The sequence below is a fragment of the Tribolium castaneum genome, chromosome 6, assembly GCF_031307605.1.
Source record: "Tribolium castaneum strain GA2 chromosome 6, icTriCast1.1, whole genome shotgun sequence".
Lineage (NCBI taxonomy): Eukaryota > Metazoa > Arthropoda > Insecta > Coleoptera > Tenebrionidae > Tribolium > Tribolium castaneum.
The window spans coordinates 1,746,649-1,774,646 of NC_087399.1; the positions used below are offsets into that span (position 1 = coordinate 1,746,649).

Sequence of the window (27,998 nt, forward strand, 5' to 3'; positions counted from 1 at the left end):
AGTAAACTCTACTGTTCTAAAGCTTTTTAATTGATTGTTGAATGTTTTTTTTATCTAAATCTTAAAATGAGGAAAAATATGGATAAAAGTAAGAAAAAATTGATGTTTTTCGATGCATTCGTTGCCTCGATTCCTATTCTTTGTTAAGCAGAAGAATTATTTTGGGTTCTTTCATTCAGTCTAGCTTTCAGGGCAATTTAAAAATTGTTCATTATTTGTTGAAGAAAACATTAAATTCTACAGCAAAAATGCGACTCAACTTTTTTAATTAAATCAACTTTACAAACTATTATTGATTCAATTCACCTGAAAAGCATATATTTTGTTCAAAAATCGGCAATTGAGATCGAAAAAAAAAATTTTTTTGCGTTTTTTTGATTTTGATTTTTTCATCAAAAAACGCCAAATTAAGGTGCAGACGACAAAGTTTTGGAATTTTCCGAGCGTATAAGTTAATTTTTCAATTCGAAAAGATCATATTTCAAGAAAAATACATTTTTTGGAGTATTTTTTGGCAAACATTTACAATATTAGTGACAATTATTTACCTAGTGAGTGGTTTCTTAGTATTCTTAAGTGTGATTCAATCGATAAAAGCGGTGCAGTCCGTTTGCACGCCACAGATGCAATTTGTTCGTGCGATGACGTAAAGAACTAAAGAGCTGGAACTTCCGCTGCGGAGTATAAACTGATGGCAGATTAAATCGAAATGTGCATTTCACTTGGAATAAATAGCAAGTGTGTGTGTGAGGTACTTAGCATTATGTTAAACGAGTTTTACGCTCGATTTTATTTACAAAAAGGCAACAAAGTTAAAAACTGTTGTTACAAGTCAAGACTAAACTTGAAAAATTGCAACCTCGCTTCAAATCATACTTAGTGCTTTTCTACTCCTATTGTGTTAGAGCGTCTGAAGGAGTTTCATACAAGATGAAACGTCGAGTGCCTTTAAACATTACATGATTCATCTCGACACTCCCGTCAAAGAAAATAAAATGTTAAAATGTTTAAAACACTACACTATCCTAGAGCGACGAAAAAATGGGAACTAAATAATAGAATAGTCTCTCTATTTTCAGGAGACTGACACTTAACCTTGGCCGATTTTACAGTCTTCAGGTTTAATTAAATATGCATTAGAGCAACTTATTCGACCTGTTTGCTTATTTGTAGGCTTATTAAGTATACATTCAGCTGAAATTGCCCAAAATAACTTAATCCGGCAATTTCTTAAAATTAGTGAATGAGGTAGGTGTAGGTACTCATTTATTTTACAAGACTTGGTCAAAAAAACATCTAAAATTTATAAAAATAAGTCGAAATTAGCGGTATTTTAATCGCCTTAGTTCATTTTTGAGTTATACCTTTAGCTGAAAAATCATGAAATTAGATCAAAATATATTTAATTTAGCTTCGGTTTAACACGTTTAAAGCCAATAAATTTATTGTACAAGACTGTTTCAAAACAAATTTTGTAAAAAAATATTTTTAATTTTTCTGCTACATTTTCATTTCTGTCACTTTCTGCCTCCGCGTGTTTACGTCTCTTTGCTCTTATAGCCCCTTATTTAGTATGCTTATGTCATATTTTACTTATTTCCACTTTTCTATCTCTTATTCATGCTTGTCACATATTTTACTTACCCATTTGTACTTTTTTTCATAGAAAAATTCTTAGACCTGATCCGGGTTCGAACCCCCGACTCCCAGCGCTGAAAGTGGCGCTCTTACCACTGGGCCACCGAGGCCCTAGCTAGTGACCGTCTTGTGCAGATATTTGAATACAACTTTTTTAATTAAATCAACTTTACAAACTATTATTGCTTTAATTCGCCTGAAAAGTACATATTTTGTTCAAAAGTCGGCAAATTAGGTCGAAAAAAACATTTTCTTGCGCTTTTTTCAATCTAATTTTTTCATCAAAGCTTTCAACCAGAGATTCATTAATTTATTGTACAGTAAATTTTGGTCAAAATGAACGAAATTTCTGCCATTCTTAAGCTCTAAATTAAAACGTACTTAGTTTTAGAGCTAAAATCTCGATTTAAAAAAAAAAATTTGCTGAAATAAACCCAAAAATCAATAAACCAAACTTGATGTAGTTACTTCAGAATAAATCTACTACGAAATTTAACAAATCACATCTTAAAAAAATATGCTTTAAAAAACAAGTGTTTATTAAGTTATGTTCTTATGTTTACAAGTGGGCGCCTTTATTGCTTCCTTTTTCTACTACATTTTCATTTCTCTCACTTTTAACGTGTTTACGTCTCTATGCTCTTATGGCCCCTTATTTAGTATGCTTATGTCATATTTTACTTATTTTCACTTTTCTATCTCTTATTCATGCTTCTCACATATTTTACTTACCCATTTGTACTTTTTTTTAAAGAAAAATTCTTAGACCTGATCCGGGTTCGAACCCCCGACTCCCAGCGCTGAAAGTGGCGCTCTTACCACTGGGCCACCGAGGCCCTAGCTAGTGAGCGCCTTGTGCAGATATTTGAATACAACTTTTTTAATGAAAACAACTTTGCAAACTATTATTGCTTTAATTCGCCTAAAAAGCACATATTTTGTTCAAAAATCGGCAATTTAGGTCGAAAAAAATTTTTGTGGCGCTTTTTTCAATTTGATTTTTTCATCAAAAAACGCCAAATTAAGGTGCAGAAGACACATTTTTGAAATTTTCCAAGCGTATAGGTTGATTTTTCAATTCGAAAAGATCATATTTCAAAAAAAATTATTCAAAAATAGCTTATTTACCTAGTGAGTAGTTTCTTTCACCGAATTATTTTGATTAATTATTAAATTGATTTAAGTTTCGCTCGATTTGGCGAAATTTGCGGCTTGTTCCAAGCAAAATAAATAAACTCCAGGTTCAAAAACAAGCCAAAATCACTTAGAATTAGCTGGAATTGGACGTTATTTCGGGAAAATCTCACAAAATAAATAAATTTCTGGCTCAGAAACAATCGCATTTTCTCGTAATTTAGCTTTGGTTTCCTTTGAGATAATCTTCAAAAAACGAAAACACAATGTTCAGTTTAATAAAAACGTAGTTGCTTTGTGTGCGACAGCTGGACGGCGTTAATTATTCCTCAATAAATCTTATTCGTTTCAATTTAATCTTTGATCTTGAGCGTATTAAGAGTTGCGAAAAAATGCCAAAAAGAAATAAAAGTCAATTAAATAACTTGGCCGGATGTTGCCTTCAGTGACACTTCGTCGCAAATCCAGCGATCAAAACGCTAATCTCTTGTAAAAATTTCCTTGGAATCTAATTGATTCCTCGCCCTTTAACCCTTTCCGGCTTATTACTCCAGCGTCCGAATTTAATTGAAAACTGAAGTCTTAATCGCGAATCTCCCTTTGCGTTTATTCTCCTCATAGATAAACGATTCGAATCAGCGCTTCTGTCACCGGCACAACGTTTTAATCAGTATAACGTCGAAACGTGCGCCGAATTGCTGGTGCCATGCACCCTCGTAAACATTATCGGTGTAGGAAACGTTCGCATCAGCTGCTCTCGAAATAATTCCGAGTCGAGTGTTTCGCATTAACGCCACTATTCCTCTTCGAAATTTTGCATGTTGTCGGGGTGCGGCCTCGCAACACCAAAAACCACTTAAGACGCCCAAATCGCAAAAACTGGAGAAAATGACGGAAATTAACTCACCTTACGGCGACTTTGCGCAGCTGGGCAATGGTCGGGTTGCCCACCTTGACCAGGTCCCCTTCCATGCTTTTCTGGATGACGGGATGCACTCGATCAATTTCAACGCGATGTTTCTCCCTTTCAGCGCTGTCCAACATCATGTAGTCCATAAGGTCGCTGAAATCGTCGTGCTTTTCTTTCGGTTCTTTGCTGGGAGCGGGCTTTTTTTCAGGGAGCTCTTTCAGGCTGTGCGGAGCCGCGTCCACTTCTTTCGAAGCGTTTGTACTGCTCGCGCTGAAAAAGTGGAAATTTGTCGATCAAATGCCACATTTTCGGGGTGGAGTTTTGAACATGTGTTTTGCATTTGCTCAATTTAACTGTCGATAATAATGAAATAACAGACTTCGGTCGTAGGTGCATTTACTGGGCTATTTATAAAATACATATTCGAAAAAAATTTAAACAAATTACGAACAGGATGAGTTTAAAAGTATTTCTACTACATCTCAAAAACTAATATTTGCACAGAATTCACCGCCGTTTGCTATTGAATACCAAAAATTATTTTTGCCAACGTCGCATTTGCTCTCAAAATTAGCTAATAGCCAATGTAATTTAACAGCAAAATAACTTATTTAAAAACAGTTATCGAAAATTTGCGATAATTCCGTTTTTTTTTAATTCGGAAAACTTTTCTACTCTGTTTTTCGATCAAAATAATTTAAAGCAATTAAAAGTACCGACAGGTAGACAATTATCTGACCTGACTTACCTATACTTAGCGAAAATTCTTATAAATAACTGTTACAAAATTCGAATAAAAAATTTCTACATAGAAAATCTCAAAAATTTCCTAATTTAAGTGCAATTTTTACCTGAAAATCACTCAAATCCAGAGAAAATAAAGCATTTTTTACGTCACTTTTACAATTTTCAACTTCATATTAACAAAATATGTTTCAAATTTCATAAGTTTTGCTGTTAAAAAACGGTCGAAAAATCCATCAGCGTAAGCGAATATTTCAAAAACTGTTAATTTCCGTCTTGATTTTCAAAAATATTCCAAATTTTGTATCAAATTATATCATAGAAAATAGTGCATTTTGCCAAAATTTCGTAATTTTCAACCTAATTTTGAGAAAAATATTCAAATTCTATAAATTTTTTGGTATATAACATTCTACATTTTCGAAAACTGGTATAGATAACGCATTTCTGAGTCTAATTTTAGAATTTTTGCTAAAAAAGATAAGTAGATTCAGCACTGTCGAAGCACTTGTTTAGCAAGAAAATTCGAATTAAAAAATTTTACGTGAAAAACGTCTAAAATATCATAGTATAATTGACATTTTCTTTGTTAGTTTGGAACAATTTCTCAATTTAGTTAAAAATCACTCACGGATTTAAAGAAAATAACACATTTTTCGTAGAGTCAAAGTTTTAATCATATTATAAAAAACAGTTATCGGAACTTTGCCATAATAGTTTTGTTTAATTCTGGAAAATTTTCTACTCCGTTTTTCGATCAAAAAGAATTTAAATCGATTAAAATAATCAAAAAAATCACATTTTCAAACAAAATAGACTACGACCTGACCTGACTTATTACCTACTAAGCAAAGATTCATAAAAAGAAATTCAAATAAAAAAATTTCACGTTAAAACGTCCAAAATTTCCAAATTCCATTGCAATTTTCTTTGTTTAGCACACTTTCTCAAATTTGTAAGTTGTTTGTTGAAAATCACTCACAGATTTAAAGCAAATTAGAGAAGTATTTTCTATTTTCCACAGAATCATTTAGTTTTAATCATATTTTAAAAAATAGTTGTGGGAACATTGCCCAAGTGCTCCTTTTTGAAAAAAACGGGAAAATCGATTAAAATAAGTCGAAAAAACAAAAATAAAGCAAACAACGACCTGACCTGACTTAACTTCTACTCAACGAAAATTTCCAAAAATAAATAATTTTGATTATGTGCCACTATTTTTAGAATTTACTGAAAACTTTCAAACTGTCATCATTTGACAAAATAATTTAAATTTAAGTTTCGCAGCGTAAATGTTAATTTTTGTCTTGTTTTTGAAAAATATTCCAAATTTTGTGAAAAATCAATCACAAAAAATAATAAATTTTGATAAAATTTCGTAATTTTCAACCCCACTTTGAGAAAAATATTCACATTTCATGAAACTTTAGGTGAAAAACACTCCACATTTCCAAAAACTGATATAGATAACGCATTTCTAGTTCTAAAAACATCCATAGATTAAGCATTTTCGAAGCAATTTTGCTTTGTTTTAATAACAATTATCAAGTTTCGCGAGTTTTTTGTATGAAACTTTTTAGATTCATCAAAATAATAAGCCTTTTAACTCTGTTGAAACTATATTTTGTCCTTTTCTTTGTGTCAAAATGTTGCCACAAGTCTTTAAAAAAATATTTTCCAGGTTATTCCAACATAGTATTGAGATGACATTTAATGATAAGATAACATAACTTTTTAACTTTTTTTTACTGATAAAGGGTGCCACTAGTTAAATTATATTTTTTCAATTTTTGACGAGCGGAACAACTTCAAAGCCCCACCCCGTACGTGAGCTCACGACAGCTAAATTAATTTTTCGTTCTGCTCACATTTATCTCAAACCAAGTCTGCTTTAAGATAAAATCATTTAATTTAATTCCAGAGAGCCTTCAACAACGTAAAACATCAGTTAATTTTTTATGTAGGTAGGCAACCAATTATGCACTCGAATCGCAACCTCGTAATTGAATGGAATTGCAATTTGGAAAATAATTGAGCAAGGGTTGAATCTTGCATAACAACTCGCCAAACTTTCATCCCATTCAAAATCGGTGGGAACAGTTCGCACAAAAATCGTATTTTCTCTTTGATTCACACAATTTCTCCGCATTGTCATGTGTGTCTGGAAAATCTCGACAGTTTACTCCGGCGCACGTTCCTAAAGAAAGGAGCGACATTTATTAAAGAAAAATTCGCCGGACTGAATTAGTAAGCGTGTCTGGCATAGTTTGCGGCGATTGGTTTACTTCCTGGACGGATAATGAATAATAAATGTTCAAATGCTCTGTCTGGACTTATGTAACGGCCAGATATGCATACATAGCGCGAGCAATCACACAACCAAAGTTCAAATTCTTCGCAGATTATTGTACTTATTTTTACACATAATCGCTTTATAATTAGTGCTTCCAGCAACACGATAGCGGCGTTTTTAATGCTTTATTCTTGTATTCGGTCAAAATGTATTGTTTTTGTCATTAAGTTTTACTTTTACCAATTAGATCGCGTTATGGGAGGTAGAAAGTGACTAACGAACGCATAATATCGGCGAACAATGCGTGGGAAAACGGCCATTTCCCGTGACATACTCACTATTTTCAATACACTGTTATTAACTCGATTAATATCGCATTACTCCACTTGTGGAAGAAAAAGTCCGAGTTGGCCATTTAAAACACGTTTCCCACAGCAACGTGTTTTAAATTAAAATGTTCAAAAGGTATGCAACTCGCATGCGCTCGTTGCATAAAGACAGATTTATTAATAACTATATCATTTTGCGCCGTGTTGACACAAATGCCACTGAAGTGGAAATATTTAAATAACTGTCAAGTCAATATTACCGCAAGTCAAACATACAATCACGTGCGTCGTTACTGTACTTTTCGGTAAAAATAATAATTCCCCGAAAGTCCTTTTAGCAAGAAAAGCAAACTGTGGCCGCCTTAAGTGTATCACTTTTATGGGCTTAAGGAAGTTTGCAATGACCATAAGTTCGTAACAGCTTTTAACCTCCTCGTACGATAACTATTACAACACGGAACGAGAAAAGCAATCGAAATAAACGTTCACTTTCCGAGTGCCAAAAATCCGTCTAGAAATGTTTGTTCACCGTGATAAGGTGATTAAAAAATGAAAAATCCCAACAAAGGCTCCGTTCCGAGATGTTCAAACTAACAGACAGCAGTGATAAAGCAGATAAAAGTATTTACATGCCTTTGTTCTGTTCCAATTCAATATTGATTTTCAGCGTCATAAATGAAAATTTACCGGAGGTGTAACAACCGCATGACCCACAATTACTTATAATTAACTTAAGTAATAAATAGTCAATTGTTACAACTAGGTGCGGAAATAAATTTCCGGGTGGGGTGGCAGGTGTTCCACCCCACTGTGTGTGTGGCTAAGAAAGTTCATAAAAAGATTTGCCGGCGGCACAAAAGTTGCGACAAAATGATTTTTTCTCGTATGTGCAAGAAGGCGCATTTCAACAATGCATGTATAAATAACGCAACCCAATTCTTCAATTGCGACACTGATGCTTTGAATAACTGGCTTTAATTAAGTCTTCACCTGCGCAATATACGGTGCGTTGAAATGAAGCCGGTCATGTGGAAACGCCATAAATTAACAAAACTATTTTTTGAGCCGAAGCGAATTTTGATTTGAACGCTCTTTATTCTTATTAATCGAGAAAGTGATTTGGTAACCGGTCGGGTAATTAGATAATTGTATAATTGGTTATAGTGCGTCAGAAATGGCACTGACATTGGGGCTGAAAACCCAGTGATTATTTAAACGTTTGATGGCAGTGACCTCATTGTATTATCTAAACAAGAGGCCCTGAAAAACTATTTACCTTACTTCCGTCCGTCCAGTCGTGGGAAATGAATTCCAATAACGAAATCATTTCTCAATACATATTTATTGTCAACAAAGTAAACATTCTTGGAATCAATAATACGAGGAGTTGTTTTTGCAACAGTCAGTTACAACATTGCTTTGTTTTACTTCCTCACACCTACAACCGGGAAAAATGGTTTTATTTTTGCCAAAAATAATTTTCGAAACGGTGACGACATTTCTAAAATAAAATTGTTATAAATAAAGTTACGACCCAGATTTTGAACCGAACACCTCCACTTTGAAGAATTCATTCTGTGTTAAACCATTTATTTTTTCGATAAAAGCTGAAGATGATTCGCATCTAAATTGATTTTAATGGCTGCCATAAACTTTTGCTTTAAAAGAAAAAACTCTACCAAAACAAATTGGTTCACTCGTTAGTTAAAGAAAAAAAAACAACATTTCGAAATCAATTTTTAATACAAATCCGGGTACAGATCTGTTCTCACTAATGCAAAAAATATGCCAATGGCCGTTCAATTCCCATGTCAAATAATAAATGTAGAGCCATGTGGTCGATATTAAAAAAACAGCAGCTTCCTAAATTACGTGATATAAATAGCGTGCTGACAATTTTAACATTATTTTTCGAACATTGTTCGAAATATTCGAACATTTTATTTTTATTTATTCGAACATTTATTTTCGAAATATTATTGATGGATTGTAGTTCCAGAAAGCGAAATTAAAATTTCACACACAGCAAGTTAAATAAAAATGTAAATTTTTTAATGAAAAATTTAACAACCAAGGAAAGTCAGCAAATTTTTATGTTAATTTTTTTCACCAATGTTTGAAAAATTTGACAAAGTTTGACAAATCTAACATAAAATGATTCAAATCTAATTTATTTCGATGTCAAACCCAAAAAAAACCTTTGAGTTGTTACTACATAAGCGCAAATAAGTCGGAAAAATTAGTTCCAAATAATTGCATTTTAAAAATTCCTGAAAATCAAAATAGGTAATTTTTATAAAAATGCTTAAAATATTATTGTTTTACAGAAAATCAGGTTTAAAATAAATTTTATCAAAAAAATTACATTAATTATAATTTGTTTTTTGTTAATTTCATCCTATTAATGCATATTAGTTGCTTCAAAACTAAAAAAACGCCAACGTCGCATTTTACTGAATTATTTTTTAGATAAGATTGATAAAATTGTGAAATAGTTATATTAATGATTAAATCTCTCATTGAAAGAATAAATTACATTAGCTAATATTTTTTTGTAGTGCTAATTTTGAGAGAAAATGCGACGTTTTTATAATTTTGAGCGACTAATAATTTTCTTTAAAAAATAGTTTGTGTTAAACTGTTTACCGCCTAAAAAACAACGTATTTTCATTTTATTTAAAAGTATTACAATTACCAAAAAAATCGTGCAAAAATTATATAAATTAGTTTTAATTTGAAAAAAAAACTCAAAAAAAAACAACTTAATAATTTGTTTATTAATAATTTTCTTATGGTTTCTTAAATTATTTATTAAAAAAACTCAAAATTTTCATTTATTTGTCCTCCAAAATAAAAGTATCCGTATTATGAGTAATTTTTAAATATACAGATTTGCTAAACTGGAAGTCAAAAGTTCCGTCTTTGTACATTTTTTGTTGTTTATTTTTTTTTAAAGATGTTAATTACTATTGCTTACAATTTTTCAATACTTCATCTCTTCAAATTAAAACCTTGCCTTGTAATTTTTTTTTAAACTTCGTCAAAAACTTTGTAGTAATTTTTTTTTATTTTGATTTTTCCGTGATATAAAATTTCAGTTTAAACAAATTGTATGTTTATTTACATCTACAGAGTGCGGTAACTTTAGCGCACATCCAAGAAAATAGCGAAAATTTTTGAAAGTTTTTTGGACAATGATAAGAACTTTTCTCGATTTTGATTAATTTTTTTGGTAATAAATAAAGTCATAGGTAGAAGTTTTATGAGTTTTAGAGCACAAACTGTGAATTTAACTAAAAAGTTTGTAGGTTCTAAGTGCCTCACTAGCTGGTAGCCCATAAGGATGATAAATTCTTACTTTGTTGGTTAAAAATAATCGGTCTTTTTTAGTTAAAAAAATATTTTTTTAAGTTAAATCGTGAAAGTATGTTTTATTCAAAATCCGACTGTTATTTTTTTTCGCTACAATTTCGTAAACTTTCTGGTCAAAAATTACTTTTTTAAATGTTTGTCTTTGTCTGTGAGTGAATAATTACCAAAAAATTAGAGGAAATACCTTTCTAATGAACAGTCAGGTACGTAAAATGTCAAGAATTTTGATTTAATTAGAAACGCGATTTTCCCAAATAGGCGATAAGCCCGCATGCCATTGTTATATTCAGCATGAATAAAAAATTTTAGTCGGTTAAAATCACTTTAATTTTGTTCAAAACAAACGCAACTAATCATCTTATCTCTCAGTTGCGAAATAAGTTCACTTCTGGTCAAACCGACTTCGCTCCAAAAATCCCAAGAAATTTTCAGTTGAAGCGACACACCCGTGTTTATTGAAAGCAACACATGCATTATATTACAAACTTATTTAACTCCAGTTCCAGCACCAGATCAATACCTGTGTGTCTTCTGTAGAAACCTCTTCCTGAAGCTGTTGTATGCCGACCCCGCCGCATCCTCCTGCACGTACTTGACCCTCCCATGCGAGGGCACCAGGTGGTGCCCCGACATCCCCAGGTCCATCTGGATGTCCACCACCAGGAGGAACGTGAACAGAACCGCCGCCACACTCACTCCCAGTATAAACCGTTCCTTTAATTTCATCCCGCCTCGGAACATATTGACACGCACACACTGCACGCTATTATTCTTGCCGCACTGTTCGATTTTTTCCGATAGCTCAGCGGTTTTCGGCTCCGGCGGCGGCGAGTACTTGAGCTTGGTCCGCGGCGGCCGCTGCGGTACTGAGCCGGGGCCCGGAGGCGGCGGTACTATAAGCCTGCCCTTATCTTGATTGATCGGACAAGGTGATCGATTGAAGATCTGCCGCGTCTCGTCGAATTTTCGGCCACTTTTCGGGCTGTAGTGCTCGTGGATGTAGCCTTCGGGGGCGGCGGCGGCTTGGGGGTGTTGGGAGCTTTCGAGGCGGCGGAATGTGGGGGGTTGAGGGGCGCCGCTGGCACATGGCAGCCCGCGGGCGGGGACGCCCTCCAGGGTACTACTCACCTGCTGCTACCGGAAGTCCTCCTGGAAATAACAACGATCGGATCTTATCGGTTGGACAAACAAATTCCCATGATTTCAGAACTTGTTTACAAAATTTACGTGTTTGTGTAATAAAAAGAGGGTCGTGAGAGTCGAATATTAAATAAGCGTGTGTAGGAAATTCGTTCGCTGCTAAATTTCATTTATTAGCTCGGCAACAAGCGCAAATTTAGATTTATTCAGCACAAATTTTAGAAAGTACTAACTGATACTAAACTGCAATGAAATATTTTTGTCGATAAGATAACACGGAAACAAGTCATAAATAAGGTGATTACAGAGTGCAATAACAGTAAAAGTGCTCTTCAAGTTTTAACAAGAGTTTGAGTCAAAATAAAAATTTACTTAATCAATTGCTACATTTCTAAGGTGTCTTTTTTGGCTATTTTTGAGTCTTTTATTTTTTGACTATTTTTCTCTTCTTTTTTCAAGTATTTGTTGTTGTATTTTATTTTAGAATTTATGTAAACAATTTTACAAAAAAAAATTAGTTATTTGTATCATAGGCAGCTATTTCAATATTCTGTGTACAAAATTGCATGTATTTTACCATTCTTTAGGGAACAATAAAATATAACATAAATTAAATAATAAATAAAATAATAAAAAAATTAATAAAATTCTACTTTCGTATAGTAACAATTATTACTTTACCTGGTTACAATAGTGTGCTTATTTTTATTGAATAATATAATACAAAGTGTTCAAAAATGATTGTTCATCAAGTTGACTATGGAATTCAAATGTGCCGCCTCGTCTAAATGACTATTGTGGTTTCTCTGTCAATTGTTTGAATTAACTTTTTATTCACTTTTTTGCATTTTTCGGCAAAATTCTTTCATTTGTAGGGTTTGTCTTGATTTGTGCTTTATATTTTCGTGATTTTTTTTGTTGTGTATTCTTTAGTTTTGGCATTATTTTGACGGATCTGTCACTTTGACGGCATTCTCAATTTAAATTAGACGGCACATTACGATTAAATTTTATAGGTGACTTGATGAACAACCATTTTTGAGCACATTGTATAAAATATACTAAAAGTATATATTTTCGACAGACTGGACCAAAAGTAACGCACAAAATTCCTATCTTTTTTTCAAAATTTTTCAAAAAATTTACGAACAGGTCTGTTTTATTTTTAAATGTTTCATTTTGACACCATAATAAGGTTTCTAACGTAATTCGTTTTTGAGTAATGACGTCGTTTTTTTCTAAGTCTAAATAAATCAAAAAATTAAGCAAAAAAATCCAAAAAAGAAGAAAATAAAATGAAAAGTTAAAAAAATCACTGGGAGTATTACACAAAGTTTTATCTTTTCGTTTTTGCTTAGTTTTTGAAAATTTTTTGTGTTTAAGTGTCATATTTTGTGTTTTCATGTTAATTATACAAAAAAATATAAAATACAAATGCTCTTTTAAAATAAAGTAGATAAGTAAAGACCAAAAAAATAATGGTCATTATGCTTATTTTTTATTTAATTTTTTTTCTTATTCCCATTTATTTTCTTATTATTGTCTAAAACATTGAACAAAAATGTTGGGTATCATTAAAACAAATAAGAATAGAGTCACAATTCAAAAACGAGACATCATAAAAAAAAATTAAATCGACCTGTTCCAGAATTTTTTTGAAAAAATGTCTAGTAACAAAGTTATGAATTGTGCGTAACTTTTGGTTCAGTCTGTACATTCCAAAAACTAATAATCGCACAGAATTCAGCGTTTGCAGTTAAATATTCTATTCTTGTGAATTTTTTCAGAATTTTTCTACAATTCCTCATAATTAAAATTAATTAATGAAATAATACTAAGAAACTGCGAAAAAGTAGAATTTCTTGCAAGTGATGCTTAAATTTTGTTTTGTGCAAAAAAATCCATAAAAAATAAAAACTCAACTAAACGTAAATTTTGGCGCCAGCAAAAATTTTATTAAGAACTTTTTAGTCAAAAACATCATTTAAGTAAGCATCGTTGTTTTAGAATAACACTAAAATCTACTGTGTTTAAACCTGTGATTTTTTAATAAATTATTGAAGTTAGGTTCCGAGCTCATACGGAATTTTTTCGACTTTGACCATCACAATTTGGGCGAAAAAAATGTTATTCCAGCTTTTTTCAAGCAGTTTTCGAGTCCCGTACCAAGCTGACAACTTAATACTGTTTTTCGTAACGTTACTAAAACGGCAATTTTAAACGCTTGGTGTTCCCGTTCAGTTATCGCTTGATACGTTTATCCCTCCGCAATAAAATATAGATTTTAGTGTGCTGGCCGTCGTAAAATAATTCGATTATCTTCCGTCGATAAATCTATTAACACGACAAAACGACAGAATATAATGTCGAAGCGGGAAAAAGCGGAAAAGCTGAGACTGGGTATTACGTTAAGAATTCCGAAAATCCATTCTTGAGCCAAAGTGAAAACGAAAGTAAATCGGATGTGGTGATTTATCGATAGCTGGTGGAAAATTTCGGGATTAGGTGATAAGGAGTATCGGGATTAAAAGTGTCTCATACATATTCACAACTCGGGGCAATTAATCCAGCGATTGTCAAAACTATAAGCGATTTATCTTCGTCAAAGCGAATTCAAATCCAACATAAATAAATCTACACAATTGCCGATTTGATTTGTTGTTGATTATCCGGCGAGAATAGGATCGAAAAGCACTTCAGGCCTTTTAATTGATCGTTTACCATTGTTCCAGCGTTATCACAAATCGATTGCAGCGACTTAAATTATTTTTTTCGGACACGTCGCGTATTTGCATGAGCACTGACCCACATTGTTGGGTTTGAACTTGAGAATTATTCATTCATTTCTGCTTGATGTGTGCCTCAAATCGTAAAACCTCAGCACGTCACAATTTTCTATTTATTTTCTATTTGCGGATGTGGGATTTTTCAATCCGAGGAATGATACGTTTTATGGTAATTGCAGAGTTCTCAAGGAGTAAACACAAAGCCTCGTTCTCTTTACCAACAAGTAGGTTATTTGTCAATTTGTTTTTGGACGAATCAAATAAAAATTAGTTTTATCTGCCAAGGCCAATGGCGAATTAATCCCAACAACAACAATATAAATCGCAAATTGCCGCTTTGATTGATTTATTAAGATAAGAACAAAGTGTCATGTCTCGAAATATCCATTGATTTCATTGCACATCGAATTTTATTTGCTGCTGTGTTGGGTCTGATCACGCAGACACTGCCATCGGTTTCAATCCCAGTCCTGGTGTCACCTCTTTCTTTCTGTTTAATGGAATGGAAATAAAATCGAGAGGAGAATTGAATGCGATGGCTATTGTCAGCTGGAGCTTTTTAATAAAAATATTCCTTCACGTTAAATCGCTTCGTGTAATTGAACATTACTCAGGTGGGGATTAAACTAGAGGACGCCCTAATCTTATCGCAAATTCCGGTGCGTGTTTATCCCAATGTATCAATTTTAATTACAACAAATTCAATTCTGCGCTCATACATAATGCAATTGAATTTGTTCTGTGCGGTCGCAGCGAAATGGTTTATGTAACTAATGGCCGTTTTTGATTGCAATTAACAATACTAGCGTGAGCTTTTCTGCGGTCGTAATTAGATTCACGCTTAATTAATGAAAAACTAGGAACAATTGCACGATCGTTAAATGTTTATTAGTGCTCGTTGCGATATTCATTTTAGATAAAGTGAAGCGACAATTTGTCAAAAGGACGAGTTGCAAACTAGTAACTCAATCTGGGATAACTTGGGTTTATTTTTGCCGAGTTTAAAGGAGAATCGATTTACAAATCATCACCCGGGGAATGGAGAGATTGGGGCGGCATTATTAAACTGCTTATTAGTTAACCGAACCCATCGTAAAAAAGAAAAACAAATCTCTAGAAAAAATGTTAAAATATTAACTGATTGAAATTTTATGATGTCCAGTGTCGTTCTAAACAAAGCTGTTTTATGCAAGAATAAATACGTAAAAAATTGTTGCTAGCTGTATAATTATGTTTAAATTTTGAACTTCATTCACTCAAAGTTGTTTGATTACAAAAAAAATATTAATATTTCCGTTGTTGGGTAAAAAAACCTGTAAAAATACCCGAAAAATAAAACAAAAATTATTTTGTGCCAGACTACGGATATCTAAAGGTTAGGATATGAAATGACGTACAAATAAAACGGTCCCGTCCTCGATAGTTTCGTCGCCAGAGAGCGTATAAGTTTGAATTACCGTTAACACACAGCAAACAAAACAAGACATGCAGATAGAGCATTAAATTCTCAGTAGTAAGATATAAACATGAGGCAAAATTTTTATCGTAAATTATATTTAAAAAATTTCCAAAACTTTACCAATTTGTACTCGGCCCCATATTTTTCAAAACGCTGCGAATTCGGTTAAAGATACACGAAAAATTGTTAGAAGAAAGTTGTAGAGAATTAAATTTCCTACAAAAAAGTCCGCGAGGCCATATCTCCATCTTCAACCATTTAGGCCCCAAAGTCGTCCGAAGACGCTCGAGCGACCAATTTGCTTCATTTTGCCGGTGGTCAAGTATTAGAAAATTAATTTATACCTAAACCGTTGAAGATAAAAACATGGTGTCGCGGACTTTTTTGTAGTAAATTTAATTCTCTACAACTTTGTTCCTTACACTATTTTTGTATCTTCAACCGTATTTGCAGCGTTCGCAAAAATATAAGGTGGTACGCAAATGATAATTCTAAGCGATCATTTTTTGTGCACCGCCGCATATTTATTAAAACGCTACGAATACGGTTGAAGATATTAAAAAACTGTAAGAAACAAAGTTGTAGAAAATTAAATTTTCTACAAAAAAGTCCGCGACTCCATATTTCTATCTTCAACGGTTTAGGTACAAATTAACTTTGCGTTACTGGACCACCGGTAAAATGAAACGAATCCGTCGCTTCAGCGTGTTTAAACGTCTTTAGGGCCTAAACTGTTGACGATAAAGATATGGTCTCGCGGACTTTTTTAAAGAAAATTTAATTGTGTACAACTTTCTTCTTAACTTTTTTCTTATATCTTTAACCGTATTAGCAGCGTTTTAAAAAATACGAAACGGAAGCGCAAATTTTAAACTCTGAATAATTTTTTTCACATGTTTCTTATGAAAATTTCAATCGTCAGTTTTTCTCAGTCTGTTGAGAATGCAAAGCTTAACATTTCTGCATTTTTTCCAAATAATTAGTAAAAAGCGCCCCCATTTTTACTCTACGGTACTATTTTTTTGGGTACAGAAATCCGGCGGTTTTGAACCTCGTTTCGTCTCCTAACTTATAGTGCTCCGTATTCCGGACATAACTTTCAACTTGGTGCTTATTCGTCTTCTCTAGTACAATTATCTTCGAATTAAATCAATAAAAAAAAATTCACATTGACTTTGCGTTGACAATTGCGTGCCTAGCATCAAAAATTATAATACAATGACCTCGATATGAATCAATTACAGTAATGCATTACGCTTTTTGTTGTAATAAATGGTATTCTTGCATTTGACAAATCACAGCACATTAGGTGGAGATGTTATGATGAGCGTCACTTCCTGTTTTCATGGGACGACATTTTTCAGCCATTATTCGAGCATTTTTCATTCAGGTGCGGGTAATTCCATCGAAAAAAATTAACCAAATAAATGGAATTAAACGCAGTTTTGGTGATTTAATCAATTTTTAGCGGCACATCCGCCAAAGGATTCGTGCGAGAAGAACAAATCGAGCGATTTTCTAATTTCGCGTGACTTGAAAATATTAATTACGTGAAATCTCAAGTGCAGCGATTTTTAACGCTTCGTGTTCTTTTTTCATTTAGTTCTTCGTTCTATTAATTACCATTGACCTTCTCCTCGCGTGGGATGAGTTCGATTGCATTAGCGATGGGCAGTTTTATTGCACCAATTAGAGGAAAACTAGCAATAATTAATAGACTTTTGCACGAGAGTCTAGAAAGTTGAAATTTGAATTGAACCGAATCAACATTATTTTTTCGTTTTGTTGTTGCTCTACCCGTGAAAAGTCGTAAGTTCCAGTTTATCGCAGTCTCGCTCCACCTAAATTTTTGTAATTGGCGTTAAATGCACCTCCAGACGTTCACCATCTGCGCCACTTTGTTGCGTTATTTTTGCCAGGGATTAATTATTAATTACGCCTTCCAGTGGCTTGGACGAATCAAGTTGATCGTATTTGCTCGAAAAACTCACCAAGTGATTAAACAATACTTCGTTCCAAGTTTACGTTTCTCATTTCAGTCATTCCGTAATTTATTTAAAAATTCCCGACTGTAATTACTCCAGACAGGAAACTCTCGCAACTTTTTCCAATTGTTAAATTTCGCTCAAAAAGTTTCATCAAGTCTTTTATCCCAAATAATCAACTCCTTTCACCACTTCTGCCATTTAAAACGCGATTCCTCCAACACTATATTTCCATTAGAGACGATCCGAATCAAAGACACCGTTCTCGCGATCGAAATGAGCTTTTTTCAGGTAAATACAGTCCCATCCGTTTAAAATCTAGTTTCCTCGATCGGTGATTCCCCCGAGAATCACTCATTTACATAAACGCCGCAGTTTAAAATTCCGACAAAAACGGTCACTGCATCTGTCTGGAACAATGGTCGCGAAAAAACTCGCAGTTAAAATGTAAAACTCCAAAATAGGGGACGATGAATATAAATAGATGCGGAACGTCTCGTATTTATTTCTCCGCGATCTATTTGTAGACGTTAAACTGCTGTGCAGAGAGTATGAAAAATTGAAACGCTCCTCCGACTCAATTCGCAGATTGCGAACAAACTTTGCGGAGGAAAATGTTGTAAATTTTCTAATACGTGGACAAGAAGGCTTTCAAGCAAATGAAAAATTTAAGAAACGCCGGCTTTATGCTGAAACACATTATAACATAATTTCTTCAGTCTGTCAGCAATTTTTAATTTTGTGGTCTTGTACAGTCGGACTACATGAAAATGACGCCTCAATGGACGTAAAAGCGGAATTAACATGTAATCCAGAATTAAACTAATTCGATTACAAAATGATTTCTCTATTTCTCTTATATGTTTTTTTTCCTCTCTATAATTTTGTTAAATAGAATTAGATATATTTTTTATTTTTCTTCAATCACATTGTTTATTTTTATTTTCTGTTATTCCTCAAAATCAGCTTTGCTGCCTTTTGGTCCAATTTGTGGTAGGAACAACTTGTACAAAATTTTAATTTTGTTATCGTATTTTTTTTCTTGTTGTAACTAATTATTTTGTAACTGCCACAAATAAATTATTATTATTATTATTATTGTTATTATTATTACTTAGTTGCCATTTATTTTGCATAGACTAACGTCAAGTTAAATAAAATTGTATATTTTTCAAAGCTTTCATTTAACTTGCTTTGTTCTCTGTCTGTCTGTTTCAGATTTTTGAAGCCAAATTTGAAATGGTTCCGGTTGTCCCAACGAATTGAAATTTTGCATACTTACGTAATCTGCGTAACAATGCCATTCTATATAGTTAATTACCCCCTAAAGGGGTTAAATGGGGTTTTGAAGCAATAAATAAATAATATATATAAATAATATAAAAATATTTCCTCAGATAGAAAAACATTATTTTTTATTTTCTAGTGCATCATTTAAATAAAAGCTAAAAACATAAAATGTGCAAATAAATGTTTGATATGTGACAAAGTTACGTGATTTTTTGTTCAAATAAATTTTTGCTCAAAATGTCGCAACAAATTGATGGTAATTATTCCGGAAGTGAATTATGCCGTGTGTGACGAGCGAGTTAAGTAGATCTCATGTCATGTCATACAATCTGTCAGGGTCACGTGGATAAATTGGAAGCAAGTATTGTGCAAATCCATTGTGTCGCTTTATTGGACAAGAATGGGATGCGAGTTTTAGACACAATTGAAATTGAATTTTGCAGAACTTTCGCCCAAAAACCCGACAATTTTGCGTTAAAGCTGCAAAAAGGGTAATTTGGCTCGGCTCTTATAAGGGTCGTAAATTCATTATTGTTGCCTCATGAACATGATTTTTTTCTTCGCATGAAGCGAAATAAATTAACAATTAATTCCGGCCAAGAGGGATTATGCAAAAAGGGGCTCCGCATAAAGTAATTCGCGAAGGCGGAAAGTGTTTGATTATCTCATATGCTACATGAGGTTTATTTTTCGCGCCACTAGCGGCGAAAATGTTGATTTTTAAGCTCGCGCGCTGTAATCGAGTTAATTCTCTAACATGATTAGCACACGACACTAATTACAACGGTCGGAACAAAGGGCGAATTTTCTAATCCATAATTAGGTGAAAAATGCGCGCATTTGTGGGGAACTGCCCGCGGAGGCCGCTTATCTCGCCCTCTTTTATGGGTGTTTTTCTTTTTCCACCATTAAGATCAAAGTTTGTTATTGCTCGTCACTGCAACATTAAATTTATCGCGGGGAAAATCAAGAAAAGTCGGCGATTAGCTCGCAAGTTCTGGCACGGAATTTGTCATTTGCTAATTTTGCGAGTTTTATTGCCAGCTAATTGGAAAAGAATTGATTTTTGGAGCAGTCGTGTCAAAAGGGCGCCTTTGAGATGTCTATCACGCCACGAGTCAACAAATTGTGGGTGATGGAAGGATTTATGCAAATATCAAAGGAAAGGCGTCTCATAAATTCGACAAATCTTTCTTTTATTCGTTGCCCGCAATTCGACACACCTGTCCAAATGTCTCTCTATAATGCGGTGGACCATTTTTACGCTCCGAGTGTTACGCGGTTAGGATTCTTCGTTTTTTGACGGTTTTATTACGTCGTGTTCAATGAATGAAGCTATTGAACGACCTATTACAACCGGCAAGTGTTGAGCGTATTTTTGGCGTTCTAAAATTATAATTATGAAATTAACAAACTAAAGAAAATCGATTAAAGTTACAAAATACATAAATAAACATACCTAGCTTTGTCGAACATGTATTACATTTTTAATTTTTCAACTTATAATTTTTTTCTTTAAAAATTTTGATTTTTTTTTAGTTCTGCTACAAAATTTATTTTTTGTATAACAATTATCAAATTAAGTTAATTTTTGACAAAATTTTGTTACAATAGAACGAAAAATCACTAAATTAGGTAAAAAAATACAAATTTCCTTTCAGGAGTTCGCAAATATACAGAGTGTTAGGGAATGGTTTAGCAATATTTCGTATGTGAATTTGTCATGATTAGACGAGTTAAAAACCCTTATATCAATTTTCCAAAAAGTGCGTACTTTCTTCAGAAATTTTTATTAATCCACCTGTTGAGAGCCACTGAGTCATTTGGTAGTTTATTAGCAGTTAATTTTTTCATTAAACTAAATGGAGCTGGTGGCGCATAGGCGTTTTGAGAATTTTTCAGAATTGTGACTAACATGTTCATTTATGTGAGAGGTTCGAATCCCGGTCCTGGCAAAAAAAAATTTGATTTTTTTTTTCGTAAAATTTAATAATAAAACACAAATTGAAATAGAAGAATAACTCGGACCAATAAATGAATTTACCTCTGATGTTTTGTCAATAATAATTACGAGATTTTTATAATGCTAGTTCAGCGGTTCTTAAAATCGTTCAAAACGATTTTTTGGAAAAAAAAATTATTTTTTTATTTGTTTAATCGATTGGTCTTGCCATTCTCTATTTGTCTTTAAACTGAGTTATAAATTACAATATATTTTCTTTTTCAACCGTTTGAGTACAATCTTTAACCAAAAACGAGATAAGTTACAAGAACTTATCTTCAAAAAAAAAAAAAAAATCAAAATGACATTTAGTTCTAAACATTTTCAGACATTTTGTTTCGTTTTTCAGAAACAAAATTATTTGAAAAAAAAAATTGTCAGAAACGCCAGCCGTTTAATAAAAAAATCCCCAAAGATTGACAAAAAAAACTCAAAATTCGTCCAAAAATATTCGTTCAGAAACACAAATGAATAAATTCGGTCAATAACTGGGCAATTATTCAGCATAAGTTCATCAAAAATTACCCAAAAACCACCGAATTGAGTCGAAAATGGTGGTTTTTGCCCAAAAATACAATCATTTTGCAAAATTTCGATCAAATATGTAGACCGTAAAATCACCTAATTGAGTCGAAAATGTTGCAGACTTGCTGCTTCAGTTGACTATTTTACGAAATTTCCTCAAAAAATTACTAAAAAATTGTTTGAGAAAAACCGAGATTTTGCGAAATTTTAATAAACCAAAGAAAGAGTTTTGTTTCTATCATTATTTATGTAATTATTTCACTGTTCACCTGAGACAATATATAATGTAAAACAAGAAGCGAATCAAAAGACATTGAATTTACCACTGACTTTTAAGTTATGTGTCTTTAATTGAGAACAATAAACTATGACCAAAAACTAAGTACCAAAAAAATGCGAAATCTATTAACTAAATCTTATCAGTTTCACAATTTTCATAGTTATTGACTAGTAATTATTTCGTTTTACTTTATTTTCCTTTCCTATTTGTCTTTCTTGTTGCATTTTTTATTGTTTTTATCTTTTTCTGCATTTATTATCTCGAATAAGTTTTCGTCTTTTTTGTTGTTCTGGTATTTCATGTCGTGTGGTTGTTTTTCTTTCTTATTTTTTCCTTCAAATTATCGGATTACATGTCCTCTTTTTTGTCAATTATATGTCATATCTTTTTTTTAAGAACGCAATTATATTGTCTGGTTTTTTTTCATTACTTTTTTTGTTCTTGTTATTTTTATCAGCACATTTTGTTAGTTTTTATTAGTTTTCGGCTTATTTTTTAGAATTTTTTTTTGTCAATTCGCATGTGTTAGGTCCATTTGAAAAAAAAACGCCTTGTATTCAACCGCATTTATTAATCACAACTCATTACAAGTGAAAAACAAACGACACGACCAAAAATGCAACAACTCCGATAACGCAATCACAGTTTGCGTCTTGTGGGTCACAAATGAGCGATAAGTTCCACCATAAACCACAAATAATCAATACAAAACTAACGATATCTTGTTTGCTTCATTCACAAAATCACATTATAAAAATCCGTTCGTTGCGAGTCCGGCCCTCGTTTTTTGTATCGTAAGCGCAATTCCTGCGGACCTCCATAAAAATATACAATGGAATTAAGTCAGCAGGAAAATCGATGCGACAAAATCGAGTTTCAGCAGGAACTCTGTGAAACCCGAACATCTGGCGAAATATAAAAATTCGTCCTGCGTGAATTCGGACGATTTCATCAAATCAGTGGTGCCTAACAGTACCACCAACGGCGAAAAACCCCAACGACAATGGCTAGATAAATTTAGACCTGTTGCACGCCAGGTCACTCACTGCCTGCTCCACATTCTATCCATTTTACCATCAATTTGCCGGAAATGCAGCTCTACCTTAAGCGGCGTTTCCGCCGCGTCCGATCTAATCACTGAAAGAATTTTTCTTAACCACGATTATCACTTATCAACTTATCACACGACTTCCTCTAAACATTTGACTCTATCTTATATCTTGTCCGTTTATTTCCGCAACCACGAAATTTCATGCGGGTTAAGTAACTCACACACAACTTACAATTCGTTCCTTGTTCTAGGTTTCAGCAGCGACCTGAAAAAAATCCCTCACTCAACTGCTCTATTGTGAAAAATCGAGACTTTTCGTGCCAATTGCATGCATGTGAATGCACGCAGATTGCTAAATACCTCGTTGTGTACCGAAACGGTGCCAAAAAACATTTAGCAAAATAATGGAAAATTTGCACAAAAACGATTATCGCTAGAATTCTTACGCGAACGCATAACTGAAATTCAATGCAAATCAAGCGACACGTGCATTCAGACATTTGTAATCATTTAATTTAAATCACTGGTTCGCATGCCAGGCAAGACGTAAAAATTCAGACACACCTAGCAAATGATTTGGACGACATTGCGTGCTTTTGGGGTTAATTTTTTAATTTAATTTGGAGCCAAAGCCGGGCAACTTATCTAAAAAACATTTATTTTTATTATTATTAATTCTTACATTTTTTCGACAGTATTTATTTTAATTTAGTATTACATGTATTCAAAAATTATATTATTTTGTTATATTATTATTATACTATGTTTTCTTTTCACATTTACTTTTAGTTTTAGTTTTTTGGTTTATATTTGAAAAATATACACATTTTTTTAAATAAAGGCTTTTATTATTATTATTATTTTAATTGTGTCTGATGATTTATTTTCGCTTTGCACAAGTGCAGTGTTTCAAGATCATTAAACCGTTGGGCATTATTTAATTAGCAGACCTTGACGTTATTCCAACAATCAAGCATTTGCGGCACGATATCATCGATTTCGCAAAAAGTGCGCTCTATTGAGACTGTAATGTAAATCACGTATGTGTGTTTGCTTATTCAAAAGTCGCAGTTTGGATATAAATCAAATCGACGGAACTCCATCAATGTCACGACATTTACTTTATGAACAAAATTCTGAATACGGTGGCACACACACACACATCACACTGTTTGAATTATGGCTTCATTAATGTTTATAATTACGATGTTAGACATGTTTCACTGAATGGGTTGTAAATCAGGGCGCGCACTCGGTTAGAAGACAGCGCGGGATTAATTGCCCTTATGGACTCCACGAGGGAACAGTGGCTCGTTCACATAACGAAAAGTTGCTTAAAAATTCAAACAGAATCGGGTCCAGAGGGAATATTTCAAGAAAGTCGCAACTAAGCGCAGATCTTAGTTTTTCGCTCTGATTTCCGCAAAATTTACCCAATTTTTCGAAAAGATCTCTCTTGATTCTTCCACCATTAAAAAAATATATATTTTTTTAATTATTTAAGCCCAAACCGCCTAACAACAATTAAAAATGAGTTATTTTGCACTTGTACTTTTTTAGACAATTTTACCTTCTAGTAGTGAAATTTTTGTCTAAAAATCACATATAATGTAGTTGTACTTATTGTAATTTTCTTATAATTAGGTGAGTTTTCCCAATTTTCCACTTTGTTTTGGCAAAATCTTTCAAATTTTGTAAATTTATCGTCTAAATAAGTAGATAGGATGTCATACATTTGGGACTTAATTTATGTAGTGATTTTCCAATATCTTATCGCAAAAAACACTATTACAAAAATGTGGGAAAAAACGAATAGTTTCTGCATTATTTCAGTAAAATTTTTCAAAGTTCTAATCTTTCACATTTACGATAAAATGACGCATTTTGGATTTGTTGTAATTATTTTATATTTTGTAATGATTAACAAATTTAACAAAAAAAAAGAAATGTTTCCTAAACCGCCTCACAAATTGAAATTAATATTTTATGGTAATAAAGAAAGATAAAAATAAAAAATGTAATTAAAAATAAAATAGATAATGTAATAAAATAAAAAATATTGCCTATTAAACGTAATGGACTTGTCGTTTTTTTCTGACTCACTGTAGATGAGGCAATTGTTTTTTGTTTATTTTTGTAAAATTGGCACAAAAACATTTAACGTCATACCTAAACAGAATAACAAAAACCATCACCTCTTATACAATAAAGCAAGAATAAAAAAATAGCGCTTTTTGTGTAAAACTGTCAATAGCTTTTGTAACTTTTTTATTTTATTTTCTCCTTTTTTTACTATTTCTTACATTATTTTTCAATTTTTTTTATAGTTATCAGAAAGATGAAAATGTGTACTATCTAAAACACTAACAATAACAATAATAATAATTTTAATAACTTTTATGGTGTTAAAATATATGTAGCATTTAAAAAAATAAAATCGACCTGTTCGCGAATTGTTTTTTTGAAAAATGAATATGAATTTTGTGCGTTTCTTTTGGTTCAGTCTGTAGAATAAAACATTTTAGATTTGGTGTAATTATTTTACGGTGCGTCCAAAAAGTCTTTAGATCAACTCTTGTTGTGGAATTGTCTTTGACAGATCTGTTAAAGTGTCAAACGCGCAACTTGCAATTTCCTCGTAAGAAATCAACACACCTTCAAAATTTCACAGCAAGAGTTGATTTAAAGATTTTATGAACGCACTGTATCAAAGATATCCTAAAATTTCAAAACGTAAGGTGTTTCATTCAGATTTAAATTTAGCGATTTTTTATTTTTGTTTGCGAAATCATTTGAATTCTCCGAATATCTCATAGAAAAACGAACAAAGATAAGCTCAACAAACACATTTGGAATTTTTTTTGTCAAAGTATTTCTGCTAGAACTGAACAAAATATACTTTCGCAAAAAAGTGCAAATATTTTACATTATAAGCGTTTTTTTGGCTGCACTAACTTGTTAATTACAAAGTATTTTTATTATAACTAAAAAAAAAACAAAAACGCATGTGAAAATAATGTTAACGGCTTCAGTTCATTAAAGCAGCCTTCAAGTCTTTAATGAACGTCATATTATTTTTAATGATTGACAAAAATTTTTACATATTTCTGGCTTTTTCACCTTAGAAAAAATTAATTGTAGATTTTGTTATTGTCCTAAATATTTCTTCAGAGTTCACCTGATAATATCTTCAACTTACAACACCAACACTAAATTTTGAAAACATTATTTTTGAGTGCATATTCTTTCCGAAAAAATCGACTTTTTGAATCAAGTTAAGTCTAAAAACTGACTTTATTTCTAGTGATTTAAACTCAAGCGCTCATGTTTAATGCAAACCTCAGCTAATTAATTAATTAAAAAATCCATTACTCTTCGAATGGTACCCGTAGCCACCACCAGCACATGATCACCTTGATTGATAAATTTGATTGACACTTTCTCTCATTCTCATGTATCACTCCAGGAAAAGAAAACAAATTGCACCTTTTTAATCAATTTTTTTTGTAATCACGACCCAACAACAAATTGATCGTCGGTTTATTTTTACCGCCCTATTTATGCATCTAAAACTTATTCATCCTCTGGCCGATCCTGAAATTAGGTTTCAGCTCATTTCACGTGTGTAGGTAATAACAGCAGCGGAAAGGTATTGTAGCCATAAAACGCTACTAAATCACCACAACAAACAATAATCCATTAACGATCAACTCTTAGATTGTCTTTTCGCATTAATTTCCGCAGGAAAATGTTTTCATTACAGCCCGAAATTGTTTCTTTTGCGTATAAAAATGATGTAGATAGTAATTTCCAGGAAGCTCCAAACAAAGGCAGATTATCTCATTCCTTTTGTAATTCTTACACATTAATTGCAATTACGACGAAAATTCGTGTCCTTGTGACGATAATAAAAATTAGCACGACACTAATGCACGCTAAATAAATAAATGGCACACGTGGTGCCAACCACTTAAAAATCGCAAAATGATAAGAATTTATTGGAAATCGTGCAGTGAATAATAGATTTGATGAAAAATTTAATTTATAATTTCCATAATGGGAAAGTAAAGTCTGGTGCTTTACGGTCCCTTTAATTACAATTTTTTCGGCTAATTAGCTTCTAATTAGACACGTACACGATTAAAATTTAAATAGGAAACAATCTAAATAACTGGGCCAGGTTTTTACTATTACTGGTGTAACAAGTGTCCGAAGTCTTGTATCAGTCCACTGATAATTACATTATTTACTCGAACTCGCCAAGGTCGGGGCAAAGTTACTTTTCGCCAAACGACGCAAAAATGCGGCCCTTTTGGACAATAGCGGGCAGATTGGCCCAATTATGTTGGATATAATGCAAAATAGTGAACAGGAAGTGATATAATAACATCAAGGATAATCAATGGTCAGCCCCTATTCCTCGAGGCCCTCGAGTCTATTATTCCAAATTCACTTATGTAAATAGGGGTCTAAACATCATCGTTCAATCACAACACACAACAGAACGCCGGGACTTAATCAAAAAAGACAAGGGAAAATTACCTGAAGTCGCAGCATTTTCGCACAAAATATCGCTCGCACCTCGTCACGTGTCGTTTTTGTTTATTTATTCGCGTGTTTTCAGACGGTGAACGCACACCCACAACTCGCGACTTTCAGCACATGACTGAAGTTTGTTTGCATTTGCCGTACTTCAGGAGTTTGCTCTCTGCTGAGCGCCTGCTACCACGCTCCGCCTTCGCCTCGCACGATTGTCTCCGACAGAGGAGGCACTTTTATTAGCTTCGGACGGGTCTTTCAGGGGGTTTTCTCCCACAAAACCAGCCACCAAGTGGCTGAGTAAAGCGACTATCAATAAGGACGATGTGTTCAAAAATAATGTACAAAATATTTGAGATAAATTGATGATTTTTTTTTCATTTTAAATACGGTTTGTTATTTCGAAGACTGTTTACAATAATACGACAATAATAATGAAAAACGATAATTTTTGTAACTTTTTTGCCTAATAAACAAACATTTGGATGAAGCGTTTTTAAAACATATCGTCCTTTAGTATC

At 32.8% G+C, this 27,998-nt stretch overlaps 1 protein-coding gene and 1 long non-coding RNA gene across 3 annotated transcripts in view; both read right to left on the minus strand.

Moving 5' to 3' along the window:
- LOC662687 (uncharacterized protein) overlaps positions 1 to 11,293 on the minus strand; it is a 50,980-nt gene extending 39,687 nt beyond the window's left edge. For both annotated transcript variants that reach the window (XM_008199056.3, XM_008199053.3), the window contains exons 1-2: positions 10,941 to 11,293; positions 3,680 to 3,952 (exon numbers count right to left, since the gene is read on the minus strand). In XM_008199056.3, the coding sequence (XP_008197278.2) occupies positions 3,680 to 3,952; positions 10,941 to 11,161 (494 nt within the window). In that variant the 5' untranslated portion in view covers positions 11,162 to 11,293. The remainder of the gene's footprint in view (positions 1 to 3,679; positions 3,953 to 10,940) is intronic.
- Positions 11,294 to 11,345: 52 nt separating this feature from the next.
- On the minus strand, positions 11,346 to 27,788 carry LOC135266547 (uncharacterized). Its single transcript, XR_010334651.1, has 2 exons — positions 27,481 to 27,788; positions 11,346 to 11,569 (listed from the first exon to the last, which is right to left on the minus strand). It is a non-coding gene; the product is annotated as an uncharacterized LOC135266547 (long non-coding RNA).
- Positions 27,789 to 27,998: the final 210 nt, after the last annotated feature.